This window comes from Notamacropus eugenii, chromosome 1, assembly GCF_028372415.1.
Source record: "Notamacropus eugenii isolate mMacEug1 chromosome 1, mMacEug1.pri_v2, whole genome shotgun sequence".
Classification (NCBI taxonomy): domain Eukaryota; kingdom Metazoa; phylum Chordata; class Mammalia; order Diprotodontia; family Macropodidae; genus Notamacropus; species Notamacropus eugenii.
The window spans coordinates 67,128,019-67,145,151 of record NC_092872.1 but is presented as its reverse complement, the minus strand read 5'-3'; the positions used below and the strand labels follow the sequence as shown (position 1 = coordinate 67,145,151).

Sequence of the window (17,133 nt, the reverse complement as noted above, 5' to 3'; positions counted from 1 at the left end):
AAATTAAAAGAAAAGTATCAGAAATAACACTGAATTTGAAGATCTCAGTTTGATCTCCCATTTTATCTTGTTAACCACAGGCCAGCTATGTGGTTCTCTGTGACTCAATTTTCTCAGCTATACCATAAGGGGTTTGCACTACATGATTTCCTTCTAAAGTTCCTTGCCAGGTTTAGAGTCTTTACTACTATTACAATAAATTATAGGAAGAAACGAGGCTAGAACTGAATATTTATTAAGGAATCAATACAGAATAATAGTAAACTTGAAAATCACCAAGTCGAATTAGAAAGGAATTAGTTTATTTGGAGTCAAAATGGCAAAGCAACAAAGTAGAAGCTGAACTACACTATGAACATAAATAACTTGGAAAGAGAATTAGGAGCAATATAGAGAATAGTGAATAGAGAGCAGAAACCCAAGATCAGTGAGGTGATAGCATGCCAAGCACAGTTTTCTGCTTCTTCCCACCTAGACAAACATCTGTGCCACAACAGACCTGGACCTTGGCACCTTGGTCATCCAGGATCCTGACTCCCAGATGCTGAAGAAGTTAATCAACTCATTTTTAGAACAATTATCGTGGGGCTTTAGTCAACTGTTTGGTAGCTGAGGACAAATTAAAGCACCATAACTAAAGGGTCAAACAAATTAATGCCTCTAGCCACTGAAAAAATCCTGAAAATTTAATGGTGGAGTATTTCTAATAATCTTTAAGGAATCATGGAAAAAAGGAAAGATGAGAACTATTTTAATTCAAATTCTTCATCATGCTTAACTTTCACATCACATCCAACCAGGTCTTCCTGCCATCTTTCTACCACTGGGCACACATTCTCCCTGTGAACTCCCCATTTTCCCCCTTATTCTTTGGCCAAAGTAGCAGAAATTTACGACCAAACAAGAGGTAGGGAATATTACGAAATGCAAAATGAATAACTTTGATTACATTAAATTGAAAGTTTTTCCACAAACATATCCAATGCAAACAAGATTAGGAAGGAAGCAGAAAACTGGGAAAGAATTTTTATAGCTAGTGTCTCTGATAAAGGCCTCATTTCTAAAACATATAGGGAATTGGGTCAAATGTACAAGAATACAAGTCTTTCCCAAAGTGATAAATGGTCAAAGGATAGGAACAGGCAGTTTTCAGAGGAAGAAATTAAAGCTACCTATAGTCAAATGAAAAAATGCTCTAAATCACTACTGATTAAAGAGATGCAAATAAAAAAAAAAACTCTTGAGGTACAATATCACACCTATCAGATTGGCTAACATGATAAAACAGGGAGATGATAAACACTGGAGAAGATGTAGGAGAGTTAAAATACTAATTGATTGCTGGTGGAGCTGTGAGCTGATTCAACCATTCTTGAGAGCAATTTGGAACCATACCCAAAGGGCTACAAAAACTGTGCATACCCTTTGACCCAGCAATATCACTTTTAGGACTGTATCCCAAAGAAATCATAAAAATGGGAAAAGGTCTCACGTGTACAAAAATATTTATAGCATCTCTTTTTATGGAGGCCACGAACTGGAAATTGAGGGAATGCCCAGCAATTGGTGAATGGCTGAACTAGTCACAGTATGTGAATGTAATAGAATACTATTGTGTTATAAGAAATGACAGTTGGACTTCAGAAAAACCAGAAAAGACTTATGTGAACTTATGATACTGAGTGAAATGAGCAGAACCAGGAGAACATTATACACAGTAACACCTACAGTGTATGAGGATTGTTTCAGACAGACTTAGCCCTTCACAGCAATGCCAGGAGCTAAAACATACCCAAAGGACTCGAGACAAAATGCCATATACATCCAGAGAAAGAACTATGGAATCAGAACGTAGAATGAAGCCAACTATTTTCTCTTGTGTTATGTTTTGGTTTTTTCTCATGGTTTCTCTCACTTATTTCAATTCTTCTATGCAACATGACTAATATGAAAGTGTGTATAATAAGAAAGTATGCGTAGAACCCATAAAAGATTGCAAGCCATCAGGGAGGGAAGGAAGAGGGAGAGGAAGAAAATTTTAAGACTTATGGAAGTGACTGTTGAAAACTGAAAACAAATAAATTAATTACATTTTAAAAAATAATAAAATAAAAAAGAAGCAGGTAAATAATATCACTATTTCTGTAAATTAATTTTAATTCATTGCCCTATTCATCTCTCTGGCTCCTCAGGCCAAGATTCCCTTTCTTCGCCACCCTATGAAAATATAAGCAACTTAAGAACAGAAAATGATTATTATTTTTTTTGTATCTCCAGTACCTAGCATAGCGCGTAGGATATCGTAAGTGTTTAATAGATTATTTTTCTTTCATTTATTCATTCAGCTGATATATATGAAAGATAGATCAAAAAACAGCAACATTAGAATTTCTGGGATTTCAGCAAAATAAAAAAAGTATCTCATAACTATCCAAGGAAATACTTCCTAGAATTATTTTAAAAATTATTTTCAAAGTTTTTGATTACAAAAAAATTCTAAGTTCTCAATAAGTAGAAAATTTTAGAAAAAATTACTTAAATTTAAAATTTCAACTGAAAGGGAAAAAATCCTTCCAACTACCAGAAAGAGGGAAGGGGGGAAGGATATCACATATCAAGAGGCTAATACTACCATTACATTCAGGAACAAAAACCAAGAAAAGCTGGAAACTTGAAATACAGTATATATAAACCTGAAATACATGGGTCACGAGTCCAAACCTGGAATCAAGATGACTTGAGAATTAGTGAGTCACAGTTACACAGTAGTCTGCCTGAAAAAGATCTTGGGGGTTCTATGGGCTACAAACTCATTTCAAGTCAGCAGTATGACACATCAACAAAATGTTGGCTTGCATTAAGAGAGGCACAAGGCAGTGATACACTTGCTCTGGTGAAAGCACATGTTAACTACTGTGATCAGCTTTGAGTGGCATAGCTGAAGAATGACGCGTGTCCAGAGGAGCAACATTGATGGTGAAGGGTCTTGAGAATCATTTGAAGGAACTGGGAATGTTCAGCATAGAAAACAACTCAAGGAACACATAACAACTCTACTTATATAAGAATTTTGATATGATGGTCAATATTGTGGTTCCAGATAACTGAAATTACAATAAACTTTCTTCCTTTCTTAGTGATTGTACTAAGCACTGAGGATATGAAAAAGACCAAGACAGTCACTGATGGAAAGAAATAGTAAAACAATTTGAAAGTGTTCTGTTGGTCACAATCAATATAACTGAAATGAGAAAGCACTATGTAGAAGTTAATAGTAAGTGACTGATACATTCAAACAAAATATCACACCTCCCCCCACAAATTTTATCCACCAATAAGCCTACATTAGTATCTATCAAACACTGTGCTAAGTGATGGAGCCATAGAGACAAAGATGAACTAGTTCCTGTTCTCAAGGAGGTTATATTCTGTCAGAAGGAACAACATATACAAAATGTATGACCAAATAAATACAAATTAATTTTGCTGGGGTTGGGGAGGAGGACTAGAAGTTGGGGGAAATCAGGAAAAGCCTTATATGTTTAAGCTGAGTTAATTTAAAGGGCTAAGGATTTTAAGAGGCAAAATTGAATGAGTTCATTCTAAGAATGATAGATGGTCAATGCAGAAGCAAAGAGATCAGAAATGAGAGTGTTATGTGCGAGGAAGTGTAAGAAGGTCAGCTTAAAAGTAGACCAAAGGTTCTGAAAATGACAGTAATGTCTAACAAGCCTGGAAAAACGGAGAAGTCATCACATGCCTGAGTTACACATTCCCCCACCTCACTGACAGGTCTGAGGCCTGTCAGTTACCATCAGCCTAGGTTAGTCAATCTTCTGAGATAGTTTTATCATGGTATGGTCACTGCACATGTCACATGTTACAGCTTCTTGGAACTATAGTTGAAAGTTGAGTGACAGGTAGATACCAAAGGTGGATGGACAGCCCTGAAAAGGGCCAGGCAAGCCTTTATACCAGAGGTGCTAGTCCTCCAACACTACTACTCACACTTAGAACCCAAATGTCATCCTCAAGTCCTCAGTACACACACACACACACACACACCCATATCTAATTTATTGCAAAAGCCTATCAATTATTACATCACTCCAATATGTACCCTTCTCTCCTCTGATGCTGTCATCACTCTTTATCACCCTCCATATCATCACACTCCTTATCACTCCATGTCTGAACAACTGCAATAGCCTGCTGATGGGTCAGCCTGTCTCAAGTCTCTCCCCATTCCACCAAAGTGATTTTCCTAAAGCCTAAGTTCAACCATGTCACCTCCCCATCCCTCCTCACCCTCCCCATTCCCGCTCAAACTCCAGTGCCTCCCCATCACCCACAAGATTAAACACAAAATCCCGTTTGGCCTTCAAACTTCTTCTTAACCTAGCCACACTCCTACACCCATTCTTCTTATACCTTATTTACCCTACATGTACTTTTGATTCAGTGACACTGGTCTCCTTGCCATTCCACTGAAAGATACTCCATCTCTCACCTCCCAGCATCTTCTCTAGCTGAACTCAATCCTTGAAACACTCTCCCTACTCATCTCCACCTACTGACTTCTTAGGCTTCCTTCAAGTTTCACACTAAAATCCCATCTTCGACAAGATTTGCAAGACATTACTCTGAAGGAAGTACCAATTTAGTTCTTGAACAATCACTTAACTGTGTCCAGTTACTTGGAAGAGTGAGTCAAGATTCTGTTCTGAGACAGTCTGAAGGAAAAAATCCAGTTACAATCTTTTCTTTGGTCACAAATAAGATGTGGTAATCAGCAGAAAGTGAGACATCCCAACAGGGTGATATGTGCCAAAGCACCACATGGCAGAGAATATCAGTTTTCAGTTCAGGCCTGAAAGTCCCTTTTATACAATCAGTTCGCAGGAAGTATCTACAGATGTGAGAATCACCCCTCCTATCAGTATGTGAAAAAGGGGCTCAAATTTTTGTGGAAGAGAAAATAGACTATGGTGAGTATGTGGATAAAAACAATATGAGACAGCAAGCCACAACAATCAGAGATAACACCATATTTCTGAGTGACTACATAAAAGAGAAGGAGTGAAATGCACTACTCATTCAATGCCAGTGTTGGGACATCCTCATTTTAAAATCATGTATAATCTTGGAATTCCTTTTGACAAGTATTAAAATACACTTTTACATATTAAAAAATCTCCTTATATTCAAAAAGAGCCCTCTTTTCAACTGTTGTACTGAGTGGCCTTAATTTTGTAATGTTCGAGAGAGACATAGGTCAGATATAAACACCTGAGAGTCCCTTGCACAGAGATAAGAAAGGAACCTGAGGGAGATGGATAGGGAAAAAGGGAGAGAGAGTACAGAGAGAGAAGAAAGACCAGGTCAGGGCCGTGGGAGGTACTTGGAAAATGAAGGAGTAAACACAGGAATGTGGACAGGTTGTATTAGGAAGTCTGAGGCACACTCCCCCCTTGAAAAGTGACTTTACATCTTAAATTAATCTAATATATACTCTTTTAATCTTAAAGAATGGATTAAAAGATAATGTAATAAACAGAAAATTGTGCTGTAGCAATGTATAGAATACATACATGACAAAGAAATTCTGACAGAAATGGAGATGGTAATTTGGAGGGGAGGGTGAAGAAGAGAAAGGGATTTTGACCCAAGAGGGCTAAGCTACTAAGGCAGAAATAAGGGAAAAGATATGAAAGCACCAGAGAGCCTGATGAATCTCCAAACATACAGTTAAACAGATCTCTAACGTACAGAGATCGTAAGTGGTCAGCACAATAGGTAGGGCCCTGGCAATAATACCTGTACAAAGCAAGAAGTAAAACAGATGGACCTGAGCAGGGAAAGCAAGCATGAATACCGTATCTATTCATTTGCTACAAAATAGTCATTTGAAAGAGCATTTTTAATGCTAGCACAGGTAAAAATAAACTAAAAAGCATAATGTGCCAACAATGCTATAACTCACTGGCCCTGGCAGAGGAGAGGTGATTCTCACATCTGTAGATGTTTCCTGCAAACTGATTGTATAAAAGGGACTTTTAAAACTGGAATAAGTGAAAACACACACACACACACACACACACACACACACACACAGAAATATAATGTGCCAAGAATAGCTTGAATCACTCATCATTTTCTAGGATAAACAAGAACTGACTTTGTCAGTTACACTAATGTGGGGATTATCCTTAATTCATCTCAATCTCCCCAAGCGTAACATGACTATAATCTATTTTAGTCAATGTGGGTTAGTTCATTAACAAAGTTGGCTTTATTATCCCTTGTGATGATATGGCATGGTGGGCAGAGTGGGCACAAAATCAGGAAGATGTTGGTCCTGGTCCTGCCTCTGACATACAATGGCTATGTGATACATATACTTACTGTGCAACCCTGGGCAAATCATTTAATCTCTTACTGTTCTTGGCAACTCACTAAAACTGTAAATTGCAGAAAAGGTAAAGACCTACACTGACGGAAGAAGCTCCTTACGGGGCACTTTCCACATCACTGAAATCACAAATACAGTCCCAATCTATATCAGAATTATAAGGTTAAAGATATATCATGACAACTTACTGTATCTTGGCAAGTTGCCTGGCTATCACTATAGCAAAAATCTGTTATTCAATTTTTTCCTTTCTGGGACTTGATTAACATCAATAAACATAAATATTTCCCCACAGAAAAGAACAATTAAAAAAAACTTCATATTAGACTGTGAGTTGCTGTACTCTGCATGGGCTGGATCCAGTGGTGGAAGGCCAAGGAGGAGCCCCAAGGCTGCAGCACAGCCCTCTTCCACCTTGGCATGTGCTGGCAGCATCGTGAAGCTCCCAAAGAGATGGAGCCCTGCCCCCCAAAGGCAGGTCCTGACTCAGCCTTGCTAGACTGACCTTCCTCCTTTTCTGATACATCATCTGCCTAAGGAGATGGAATGCTCAAGCACCCTGGGCACTCTTTAGTTAGAGTTCACTTCTTCTCAGAAGGGAGGAAGAAGGTGACAATGGTCCTGGGTTTTGGATATTTTTTTTGGTATTCAGCACTTTAGCAGCAGAGATAATGACAAAATAAAATGAGGCATAAAGAGTTGATCTTCAGCCTCTACTCCGAGGTAAATCATGGCCCTTTGAGAAAGATATGTCGTGAATATTTTTAGCTTTATTGCCTAGGGTTTTTTTTGTTTAATACAGACAAGCTCCTTCACACAAAAGACTGTACACTGGAGTCTGGACTATGTAGTGGCTTTTCATAAAGTCTTTTCCTACTTTTAAAAATGTAATCATATAGAAATATATTTAGAATATTACATTTTCATTACTCTTGGAAAACATTCTAATAATGTTGCTTCCATGAATGTTTTTAATATATTAATCAGTGTACAATGAATTAAACAACTTTTTACCTAACTCTAATTGAGATATTACACATTCTTCTTTAAGATGTTATAAATAATTAAATTTTTAAAAATACTACTTAAAACAAACAACAAAAAAAAATAATTTTGCCTTCCATTAACTTATACAAACTATAAATGTGGTTTTACATATAACCTATAGGAACCAAAATAAACTCCCTTTTTTGATCTTAAAAGACCTTCACATCCTCTCTCCAACTTACCTTTCAAAAAGGCTAATTCTCCCTTAGTACTCCCATTCATGCCTTTTGATTTCTAGGTTGGCTTTCCTGCCACTGCTCAAACACACTATTACCATCTCCCATTTCAGCAACACTGTGAAGAAGTCTGCCTCCCCTTCCCCTCACTATTGCCTTCCTCATTCCTACAATACACCCCCCTCTGCAGTTTCACCTCTCAGATTCTCTTAATTTCCTTTACAGTTCAACTCAAATGCAGTCTCCTAAATGTAGCCTATTCTGATTCACCTACCTACTAGTGTAGGTAATTTGTCCCCACAAATTACCCTGTATTCTACTTGTACATATTTTGCTATACTTGTATGAGTACATGTTATCACTCTCCTTGGAATGCTAAGTTGTCTGAGGGAAGGAAATTTCATTTCTATCTTTGTATCCTCAATGACTAGCACAAAGCAGGTGCTAAAGAGACAAATACTAATTAATTGATACTTCACAGAATTTTCCACACAGCTCCGGAGATAAACTGCATCAATTTTAAAAGTAGTACAGTCAGAAGAATTGGAAGAAGAATGTTTAGATCCCTGAAAGATTAATCTAAAATTTTGTATCACATACTATCTGAAGCAAATTAGATCCTCTATCAGCTTACTAAGCATCTCATTTAAAGTCTTTCGTATATAACTCTCTGAGATTCTGTCAAAAAGTCTCATTTAAATTTCTCATTAAAGACAGAGAATTTTCTTCAATATATCTGATGCATCAAAAGAATAACATGATTTAAGATTATTTTTTCATACATATACACACATATGTCTATACTACATATATACATGTACACATTTATAAACATAGTAATGAAACTTATACTAAATTAGATTTCAAATTAAAAATGTCAAATTCCTATCCATATACTTGCTATTGAAATGTAATTTTTAAAATGGGAAAAAAAGATGGTGAATTAGATTTTTTTCAAAACACCCTATGAAACACTGGCAAGTGTTGCTACTAATTGGTTTCACTGTGAAAGAGGGAGGAAGAAATACATTTTAAAAATTAATGTACATTATACTATTGTTTTGTAAGCCAAAGGAAGAATACTACACAGTAATTTCTCTAATAACTTTCTTAAGGAGTCACTTACTTTGTTGCCTAGGTTCAACAAAATACAATTTTCTTGTTTGTTCAAATGTATCTTCTTTGGAGGATCTTCACTGTTTTCGACTTGAATCAGCAGTTTATTAGAAGTTGTTTCAGGCCAAAAGGGGATACACTAAAAAGAAAAAAAAAAAATGTGTGTGTGTATGTGTATATATACACACACATATTTTCATATGTTTATATACATGCATATACATAAAACTAGTAATTATTGTCTACAAATCAATATGCTACATGTGTTAACTTAAATAAATGCTAATAATTTTTTTTAAAAATCGACAAATAGAGGTAGAGCTAAGAGAGTAAAGGCAGTGACTTGCCTGATCTTTCCCAAATTCCCCTTTGAAAAACTTTAAAATAATACCCCCAAACAGAAGCAATAAAATGACAGGATAAAGCAAATTTCCAGACCAAGACAATTGAGAAGGTCGACAGGAAAAGATCTATCTCACTGGGGTGAGAGTAAAGGACAGTCCAGCACAGGTAGTGCCCCAACACGCCAAAGTAGGTTCTGGAGGTGACTGAATTTGTGGTGGCAACTTCCAGAGCTCTCAGCCCACAAATGGTAAGCTGGTGGGAGGAGTGGTCAGGAGATGACTAGGGATGCTCTGCTGGCACTGCAGGTAGGACTCTGTTGCACTGCACATACAGGAACACGGGTTCAAGGATCAAGTCACAGTACCAGGATGATGAAGAGTACTAGCACACAGGTCTCAGAGTTTTAGGGTAGCCTACAGGAAGGGTCTATCACACTGGGCTTGAAGCAGAGTACAAACCCAGCCTGGGCCATGCACCAAGTACAGGACTAGCATAGACTTCAGGGCACAGAATCACAGGTTGCAGCTGCAGTATTCAGATTTCTAAACCCACAAACAACAAAGACAGCTTCAGAGATCAAAAAGAAAGCTCTCTCATCTGGATGAGGGGGAGCCTAGTCCTATCCCAGTCCTGCCCCAGGCCTGCCCCGGGGCAGCAGCTGTCACTGAAGCAGCAGTGTCCACTTTTGGAGCCCTTAGCCTCAAGACCCTGTGGGAACCAAGTGGCTTGATCTGGGTCTCAGTCCAGAGTGCCAGTCCTGGGGTGAGGAAGAGGGCTGGCATGGTGGAGTTGGTGGTGTCTGTGGAAAGGGAACTCTACTCACAGTTCCAAGGCAAACAACAATGCTTGAGGTTGCTCCCAGACCAGAGCGCAGAACAGGAGAGGAGTAAACTCTTCTCCCTTGAATGTGCCACCTTGGAGGAACTGGGAACTTACAGGTCCCTAGTTTATACCTTCCATTTGATAAAAGACTCAAAAGTCAAGTAACTGACTGAGGAAAATATCTCAAAAAGGGGAAAAAAAATAAGACTATAGAAGGTTACTTTCTAGGTGAAAAGGTATTTTCTCCCATCTTTTCAGATGAGGAAGAACAAAGAATACCATCACAGGAAGACATCAAAGTCAAGGTTTCACATCCAAAACCTCCAAAAAATTATGTGATGGTCTCAGTCAATGGAAGGGCTCAAAAAGAATTTTGAAAATCAAGTAAGAGAGGTGGAGGAAAAACTGGGAAGAGAAATGAGTGATGCAAGAGAATCATGAAAAATGGGTCAACAGTTTGCTAAAGGAGGCTCAAAGAAATGTTTAAGAAAATAACACCTTTAAAAATAGACTAATCCAAGTGGCAAAAGAGGTCCAAAAAGCCAATGAGGAGAAGAATGCTTTCAAAAGCAGAATTAGCCAAATGGAAAAGGAGGTTCAAGGGCTCACTGAAGAAAATAGTTCTTTAAAAATTAGAATAGAGTAGATGGAAGCTAATGCCTTTATAAGAAACTAAGAAATTATAAAACCAAAAGAATGAAAAAATAGAAGACAATGTGAATATCTCTTTGGAAAAGCAACTGACCTGGAAAACAGATCCAGGAGAAATAATTTAAAAATTATTAGACTATTTGAAAACAATGATCAAAAAAGAGCTTCAACATCATCTCCAAGAAACTATTAAGGAAAACTGCCCTGATATTCTAGAACCAGAGGGTAAAATAGAAATGGAAAGAATTGACCACCTCTTGAAAGAGACCCCAAAAGGAAAACTCCTAGGAATAATACAGGCAAATTCCAGAGTTCCCAGGTCAAGTACAAGCAGCCAGAAAGAAAGAATTCAAGTATTGTGCAAATATAATCAGGATAACACAGGATTTAGCAGCTTCTACACTAAGGGATCAAAGGGCCTGGAATATGATATTCCAGAGGTCAAAGGAGATATAATTAAAATCAAGAATCACCTAGCCAGCAAAACTAGTATAATACTTCAGGTGAAAAAATAGAATTTCAATGAAATAGACAACTTCCAATCATTTTTGTTGAAAAGACCAGAGCTGAATAGAAAATCTGACTTTCATATACAAGAATCAAGACAAGCATGAAAAGACAAGCAGTAAAGAGAAACCTAAAGAAACTCATTAAAATTGAACTGTTTACATTCCTATGTGGAAAGATCTTATTTGTAACTCATGAGACCTTTTTCAGTATCAGGGAAGTTAGAGGGAATATACATATATATGTGTATACAAGCATGCATACATATATGTATGTATATATATATACACACATACACATATGTGCATATATGTGTGTACAGGTGTATGTGTACGTGTAGGTACATATATGTACGTAAGTGTATATGTGTATGCAATATATATACATAGACAGACGGCATAGGGTGAGCTAAATAGGAAGGAAGAATACCTCAAAAAATAAAATTTACTGTTTAATGGAATGTGCTAGGAGTAAAAGAAAGGGAGAGGTAGAATGTAGCAAATCATCTCACATAAAAGAGGGAAGAAAGAACTTTTACAATGGAGGGGAAGAGGGGGCAGATGAAAAATAATTGAGCCTTACTCTCAAGGGATTTGGCTTAAGGAGGAACAACACAGACTCACTTGGATATGGAAATCTGTTTTACCCAGCAGCAAGGCAAGGGGGAAGGGAACAGGAGAGGGAAGATAATAGAAGGGACAGAAAATTGGGGAAGGGGATAATCAGAAGCAAACACTCTTTTGGGAGGACCGGTCAAGGGAGAGAATGGAATAAATGAAGGACAGGATAGGACAGGGGGAAATGTGGTTAGTCTTTTACAACATAACTATTATGGAAGGGCTTTGCATTGTTACACATGTATGATTTATATTGAATTGCCTGTTTTCTCAATGAAGGTAGGTGGAGAGGAAGGGAGAGAATATGGAACTCAATGCTTTAAGAATTAATGTTAAAAATCGTTTTAGCATGCAACTGGAAATTAAGCTATACAGGTAATGGAGTCCAGAAATCTATTTTGCCCTACAGGAAAATAGAAGGGAACAGGGATGCAAGAAGGGTGGGTAATAGAAGGGAGGACAGACTGGACGAAGGGGTAGATGGGGTGCATGCTATCTTGGGGTAGGGAGAGATGGGGAGAAAATTTTGAATTCAAATTCTTGTGGAAGTAAATGTGGAGAACTGAAAAATAAATAAATTACATATTTAAAACAAAAACACAAAAGGGGGTGAGAGAGGGATTTCTTGGAACTGGGAACAAGGAAGACGTAAAGTGTGGTAAATTATCTCACATAAAAGAGTCACAAAAGGGCTTTTCCAGTGGAAGAGAAGATGGTGAGGAAGAGTGGTGAGCAACATTTGAACCTTACTTTCATTGGAATTGACTGAAAAAAACAATGATGTAAATAACTCAGTAGGGTACAGAAATTTATCTTTAGTAGAAAGACACACATACATTAGCTCTTCCCCCACAGCCCGTAAAGTAAATGTAAAGAAGGACTCTCAACAAATTCTAGAGCAGCAAAGCCACAGAACAACAGAGTGGAGATTTCTAGCCCACAGTGACCTGAAAGACCGACAGGAAAGGTCTGTCACAGAAAAACTGGACACTAATGCACTGTTGATGCAGTTGTGAACTGATCCAAGCATTCTGGAGAGCAATCTAGAACCATGTCCAAAGGGCTATAAAAGTGTGTGTACCCTTTGATCCAACAATACCACTACTAGGTCTGTATCCCAAAGATATCCAAAAAATTTTTAAAAAAGAAAGAAAATGGACTTATTTGTACAAAAATATTTAAAGCAACTCTTTTTATAGTACGTAAGAACCAGAAATCAAAGAGATGCCCATCAGTTGGGGAATTTCTAAACAAGCTCTGGTATAAGATTATAATACAATAATGATGGGCTATAAGAAGAAATGGCAAGCAGGATGACTTCAGAAAAACCTGAAAGTCTTACATGGACTGATGCACAGTAAAATGAACAGAACCAGGAGAGCACTGTACACAGTAACAGCAACACTGTTCAGTGAAGAACTCTGAAGGACTTAGTTATTCTCAGCAATACAATGACCCAAGACAATCCCAAAGAACTAATGATGAAATAACACTATATGCCTCCACAAAAAGAACTGATATTAACTGAGTGAGTCAGAGGTCTGCATACAAGAGCAGGATGGCTGGGGCAAGGAAGAAGTAAAGAAGAGATGCCAAAGGTCAAAAAGTAGTTGTTAAGTCAGAACTTGGAAGACAAGCAGAAGCTAGACTAAGAGAAGCAACCGGGACATATACTTGACCCAGAATCCAGTTAGGTGCATAAGCCTGAAACAATTAGATAAGTTTCCAAGGCCTTGAGTAGGAAATAGGTGCAAAATCCAGAGAGATAATTTGGATAGCAAGAAATCAAAACTACATGCTAGGACACTGGGAAAGAGTAAAATCACCTATGAAAGAAGACAAGGCAAGACGTATAAAAGCATGATAGTAAAGAGGAGCTAGTTTTACCTAGAAAACCCTCAGAATAAGAACAGGGGTTGGGGGAACAGGTGGTGAGAGAGAGGTGGAGAGGAGAGGGAGAGGAAAGAGACTTGAAATTTACTTACAGATGCATTTAAGCCACAGAATCCACTGGAACGAGATATGTGAGAGGAATAGAAAGACTGCCTGGCAGAACCTAACAAACAACTTCCAAACTACTCAGAACAAGACTATAATGACTATATTATTTGGGATCATATATTCAAAAATCATAAAAATTCAATTCAAACACCTTCATAATTACCAAAAGTCAGTTAAAAGGAAAAAAAATATTAAACAATCCCAAAAGAAAATATGTCCCCTTTACCACTCAGACTATGAAATCACTTATGATGGACACCTTGCAGGAGAAATGGAATCCCTTAAAACTCCACATACTCTAACTCACTATTGCAAAAGAAGAATAAGAAACCCTCAATTTGCAGCAATTACACTTCTTCTATTATATCAATGCCTCATTTTCTTACACTTTTGCTCAGATACCCAAATGGGCCTGCTATTGATCCAAAAACTGACTCTAATGAAGCAGATCACAACCCATCCATACAGGATGATCTTATGCATAGAAAGCTAAAGGCTTTCTTTCCTTCTTCTAATATTACAAGGTGCCACTGGGCTATTCTGGCAGTCCATCCAACCGTCTCTCACTTTTTCTGCACTGATACCTATCATACAATTACTTACTTCTTTTCTTCTGTAGGGTTCCTCATTGGTTATACATAACATTATACAAACAACCAACGTATGTCTCCCGCTGTTCTCAGTAGGATCCTCACTTTTAGTTGTTTGGAGGCAGTGGTTCAGAACAGCATACATGGGTACAATGGTACCTTTACTGTATCACTAAATCTTATGTCATCTGTGCTGTTGTGGTTTAGCTGCTGTTCAGTCATGTCCAATTTTCATGACTGCATTTGGGGTTTTCTTGGTAAAGACACTGGCATGGTTTGCCATTTCCTTCTCCAGTTCATTTTACACTTGACGAAACTGAGACAAACAGGGTTAAGTGGCTTGCCCATGGTCACCCAGCTAGTTTCTGAGGATGGATTTGAACTCAGGTCTTCGTGACTCCAGGCCTGACACTCTATCCACTGCACCACCTAAATGACCAACATGTTTCAACCATATATGTTTTGTTTCAAACTCACTAGAATAGTAATAAAGAATGCTATGCTCATTCCATTTAAAGTTACTGTAGACATTATAAAACACTTGGGAGTCTATCTGCCAAAACAAACTCAGGAAGTATACAAACACAATTACAAAACACTTTTCACACAAATAAAGTCAGATCTAAGTAACTGGAAAAATAATAGTTTCTCATGGATAGGCCAGGCTAATATAACAAAAATAACACTTCTACCTAAATTAATTTACCTATTCAGTGCCATACCCAAGCAAACTACCAAAAAATTATGCTACAGTGCTAGAAAAAATAACAACAAAATTCATCTGGCAGAAAAAAAGGTCCAGAATTAATTAAAAGAAATGCAAGGGAAGGTGGCCTAGTTGTACCAGATCTTAAATTGTATTGTAAAACAGCAATCATCAAAAACTACTTGGTACTGGCTAAGAAATAGTGATGGATTAGTGGAATGGTTTCAGTACACAAGACACAACAGCCAAAGACTATACCAATCTACTATTTGATGAAGTCAAAGACTCCAGCTCCTGGTGTAAGAACTTACTATTTAGCAAAAACTGTTGGGAAAACGGAAAAATAGTATGGCAGAAACTAGATACAGACTGACACCTTACACCCTAGACCAAGAGAAAGTCAAAAGGGGTAAATGATTTCAACATAAACACTGATCCTATAGACAAACTGGGAGAGCAAGGAATAATCTACCTGTCAGATATACGGAGAAGGAAAGAATCTATGACCAAACAAAAGATAGAGAACATTATGAAATGCAAAATGGATAATCTTGATTACATTAAATTGAAACGTTTTTGCACAAACAAAGCCAATGCAACCAAGATTAGAAGAAAACCAGAAAGCTGGGAAACAATTTTTATAGCCAGTGTCTCTTATAAAGGCTCTATTTGCAAAATATATAGAGAACTGAGTCAAATTTATAAGAATACAAGCGATTCCCCAATTGATAAACAGTCAATGCATGAAGAAATTAAAGCTGTTTTGTAGTCATGTGAAAAAAAATGCTCTATATCATTATTCATTAGAGAAATGCAAATCAAAACAACTTGGAGGTACCATATCACACCTATCAGATTGGCTAACATGACAAAATAGGAAAATGATGAATGCTGGAGAAGATGTGGGAAAACTGGAACACTATGCAATGGTGGTGGACTTGTGAACAGATCCAACTATTCTGGAGAGTAATTTGGAACTATGCCCAAAGGGCTATCAAACTGTGCATACCCTTTGATCCAGCAATACCACTACTAGGTCTATATCCCAAAGAAATCATAAAAATGGGAAAAGAACCCACATGTACAGAAATATTTTAATAGAAGTTCGTTTTATGGTGGCCAAGAATTGGAAACTGACAGCATATCCACCAACTGGGGAATGGCTGAAGAAGCTATGGTACATGAATGTAATGGTATACTATTGTCTCATTAGAAATGATGAGCAGGCAGACTTCAGAAAAACCTGTAAAGACTTACATGAACTGATGCTGACTGAAGTGAGCAGAACCGGGAGAACATTATATACAGTAACAGTCACAGTGTGCAAGGACTAACTTTGATAGACTTGGCTCTTCTCAGCAATGCAAGGATCTAAGACAACTCCAACAGACTCACAATGGAAAATACTATCAACATCCAGAAAAGGAACTATGTTGTCTGAATGCAGATCGAAGCACACAATTTGATCTCTTTTTTTCTGTTTTATTGCTTCTTTCTTGTGGTTATTCCCATTGGTAATAATTCTTCTTTACAACATGACTAATATGAAGATATGTTTAATATGAATGTATATGTATAGCCTATATCAGACTGCACACCATCTTAGGGAGGGGAAAAAGGAGAGGGGAGAGAAAATTTGGAGCTCAAAATCTTATGGAAGTGAATGCTGAAAAGTAAAAATAAATAAATAAATTTAGGAAATAAAAACAAACAAACAAACAAAAAAAGAATTCTGTTCTCCCACTTTATACCAGTATACAATAGTCTGAGATAAGTGGCAGTTTATAGAAAGAAAATATTCTGACTTGGTTGTTATTGGTGTCTATTTAACACAGCAAAATAAAAGGAAGCAAATTTGAAGTTCTTTCACCTACCTGCTCCAGATCAAGAGAGATCCATTTTTCCTTTCCCTCTTCAGATACTTTCACATTATATCTACTTTTGTTATTTATTATATAAAAAGGAGTGAAAGTCACAATTCTTGTAAGATTAAAACTGCTCAAGTCTATGGTCACACCAACCTAAAAAGACAAAAATTAAATCCATTTTATTATTTTTACAAGCATATACAGTCTCTGAACAATAATCAACAAAAACTTCTTCAGCATTAATAAAATAATTGCATAATTGCATCATTAACTCA

At 37.2% G+C, this 17,133-nt stretch overlaps 1 protein-coding gene and 1 pseudogene across 4 annotated transcripts in view; one reads left to right on the top strand and one right to left on the bottom strand.

Moving 5' to 3' along the window:
- Positions 1 to 17,133, bottom strand: part of VPS13A (vacuolar protein sorting 13 homolog A) — a 284,410-nt gene that overhangs the window by 89,705 nt on the left and 177,572 nt on the right. For all 4 annotated transcript variants that reach the window (XM_072604918.1, XM_072604933.1, XM_072604928.1 and 1 more), the window contains 2 exons: positions 16,865 to 17,011; positions 8,762 to 8,890 (listed from right to left, as the gene is read on the bottom strand). In XM_072604918.1, coding sequence (XP_072461019.1) covers positions 8,762 to 8,890; positions 16,865 to 17,011 — 276 coding nt within the window. The remainder of the gene's footprint in view (positions 1 to 8,761; positions 8,891 to 16,864; positions 17,012 to 17,133) is intronic.
- LOC140528981 (single-stranded DNA-binding protein, mitochondrial pseudogene) lies at positions 3,616 to 5,083 on the top strand (annotated as a pseudogene).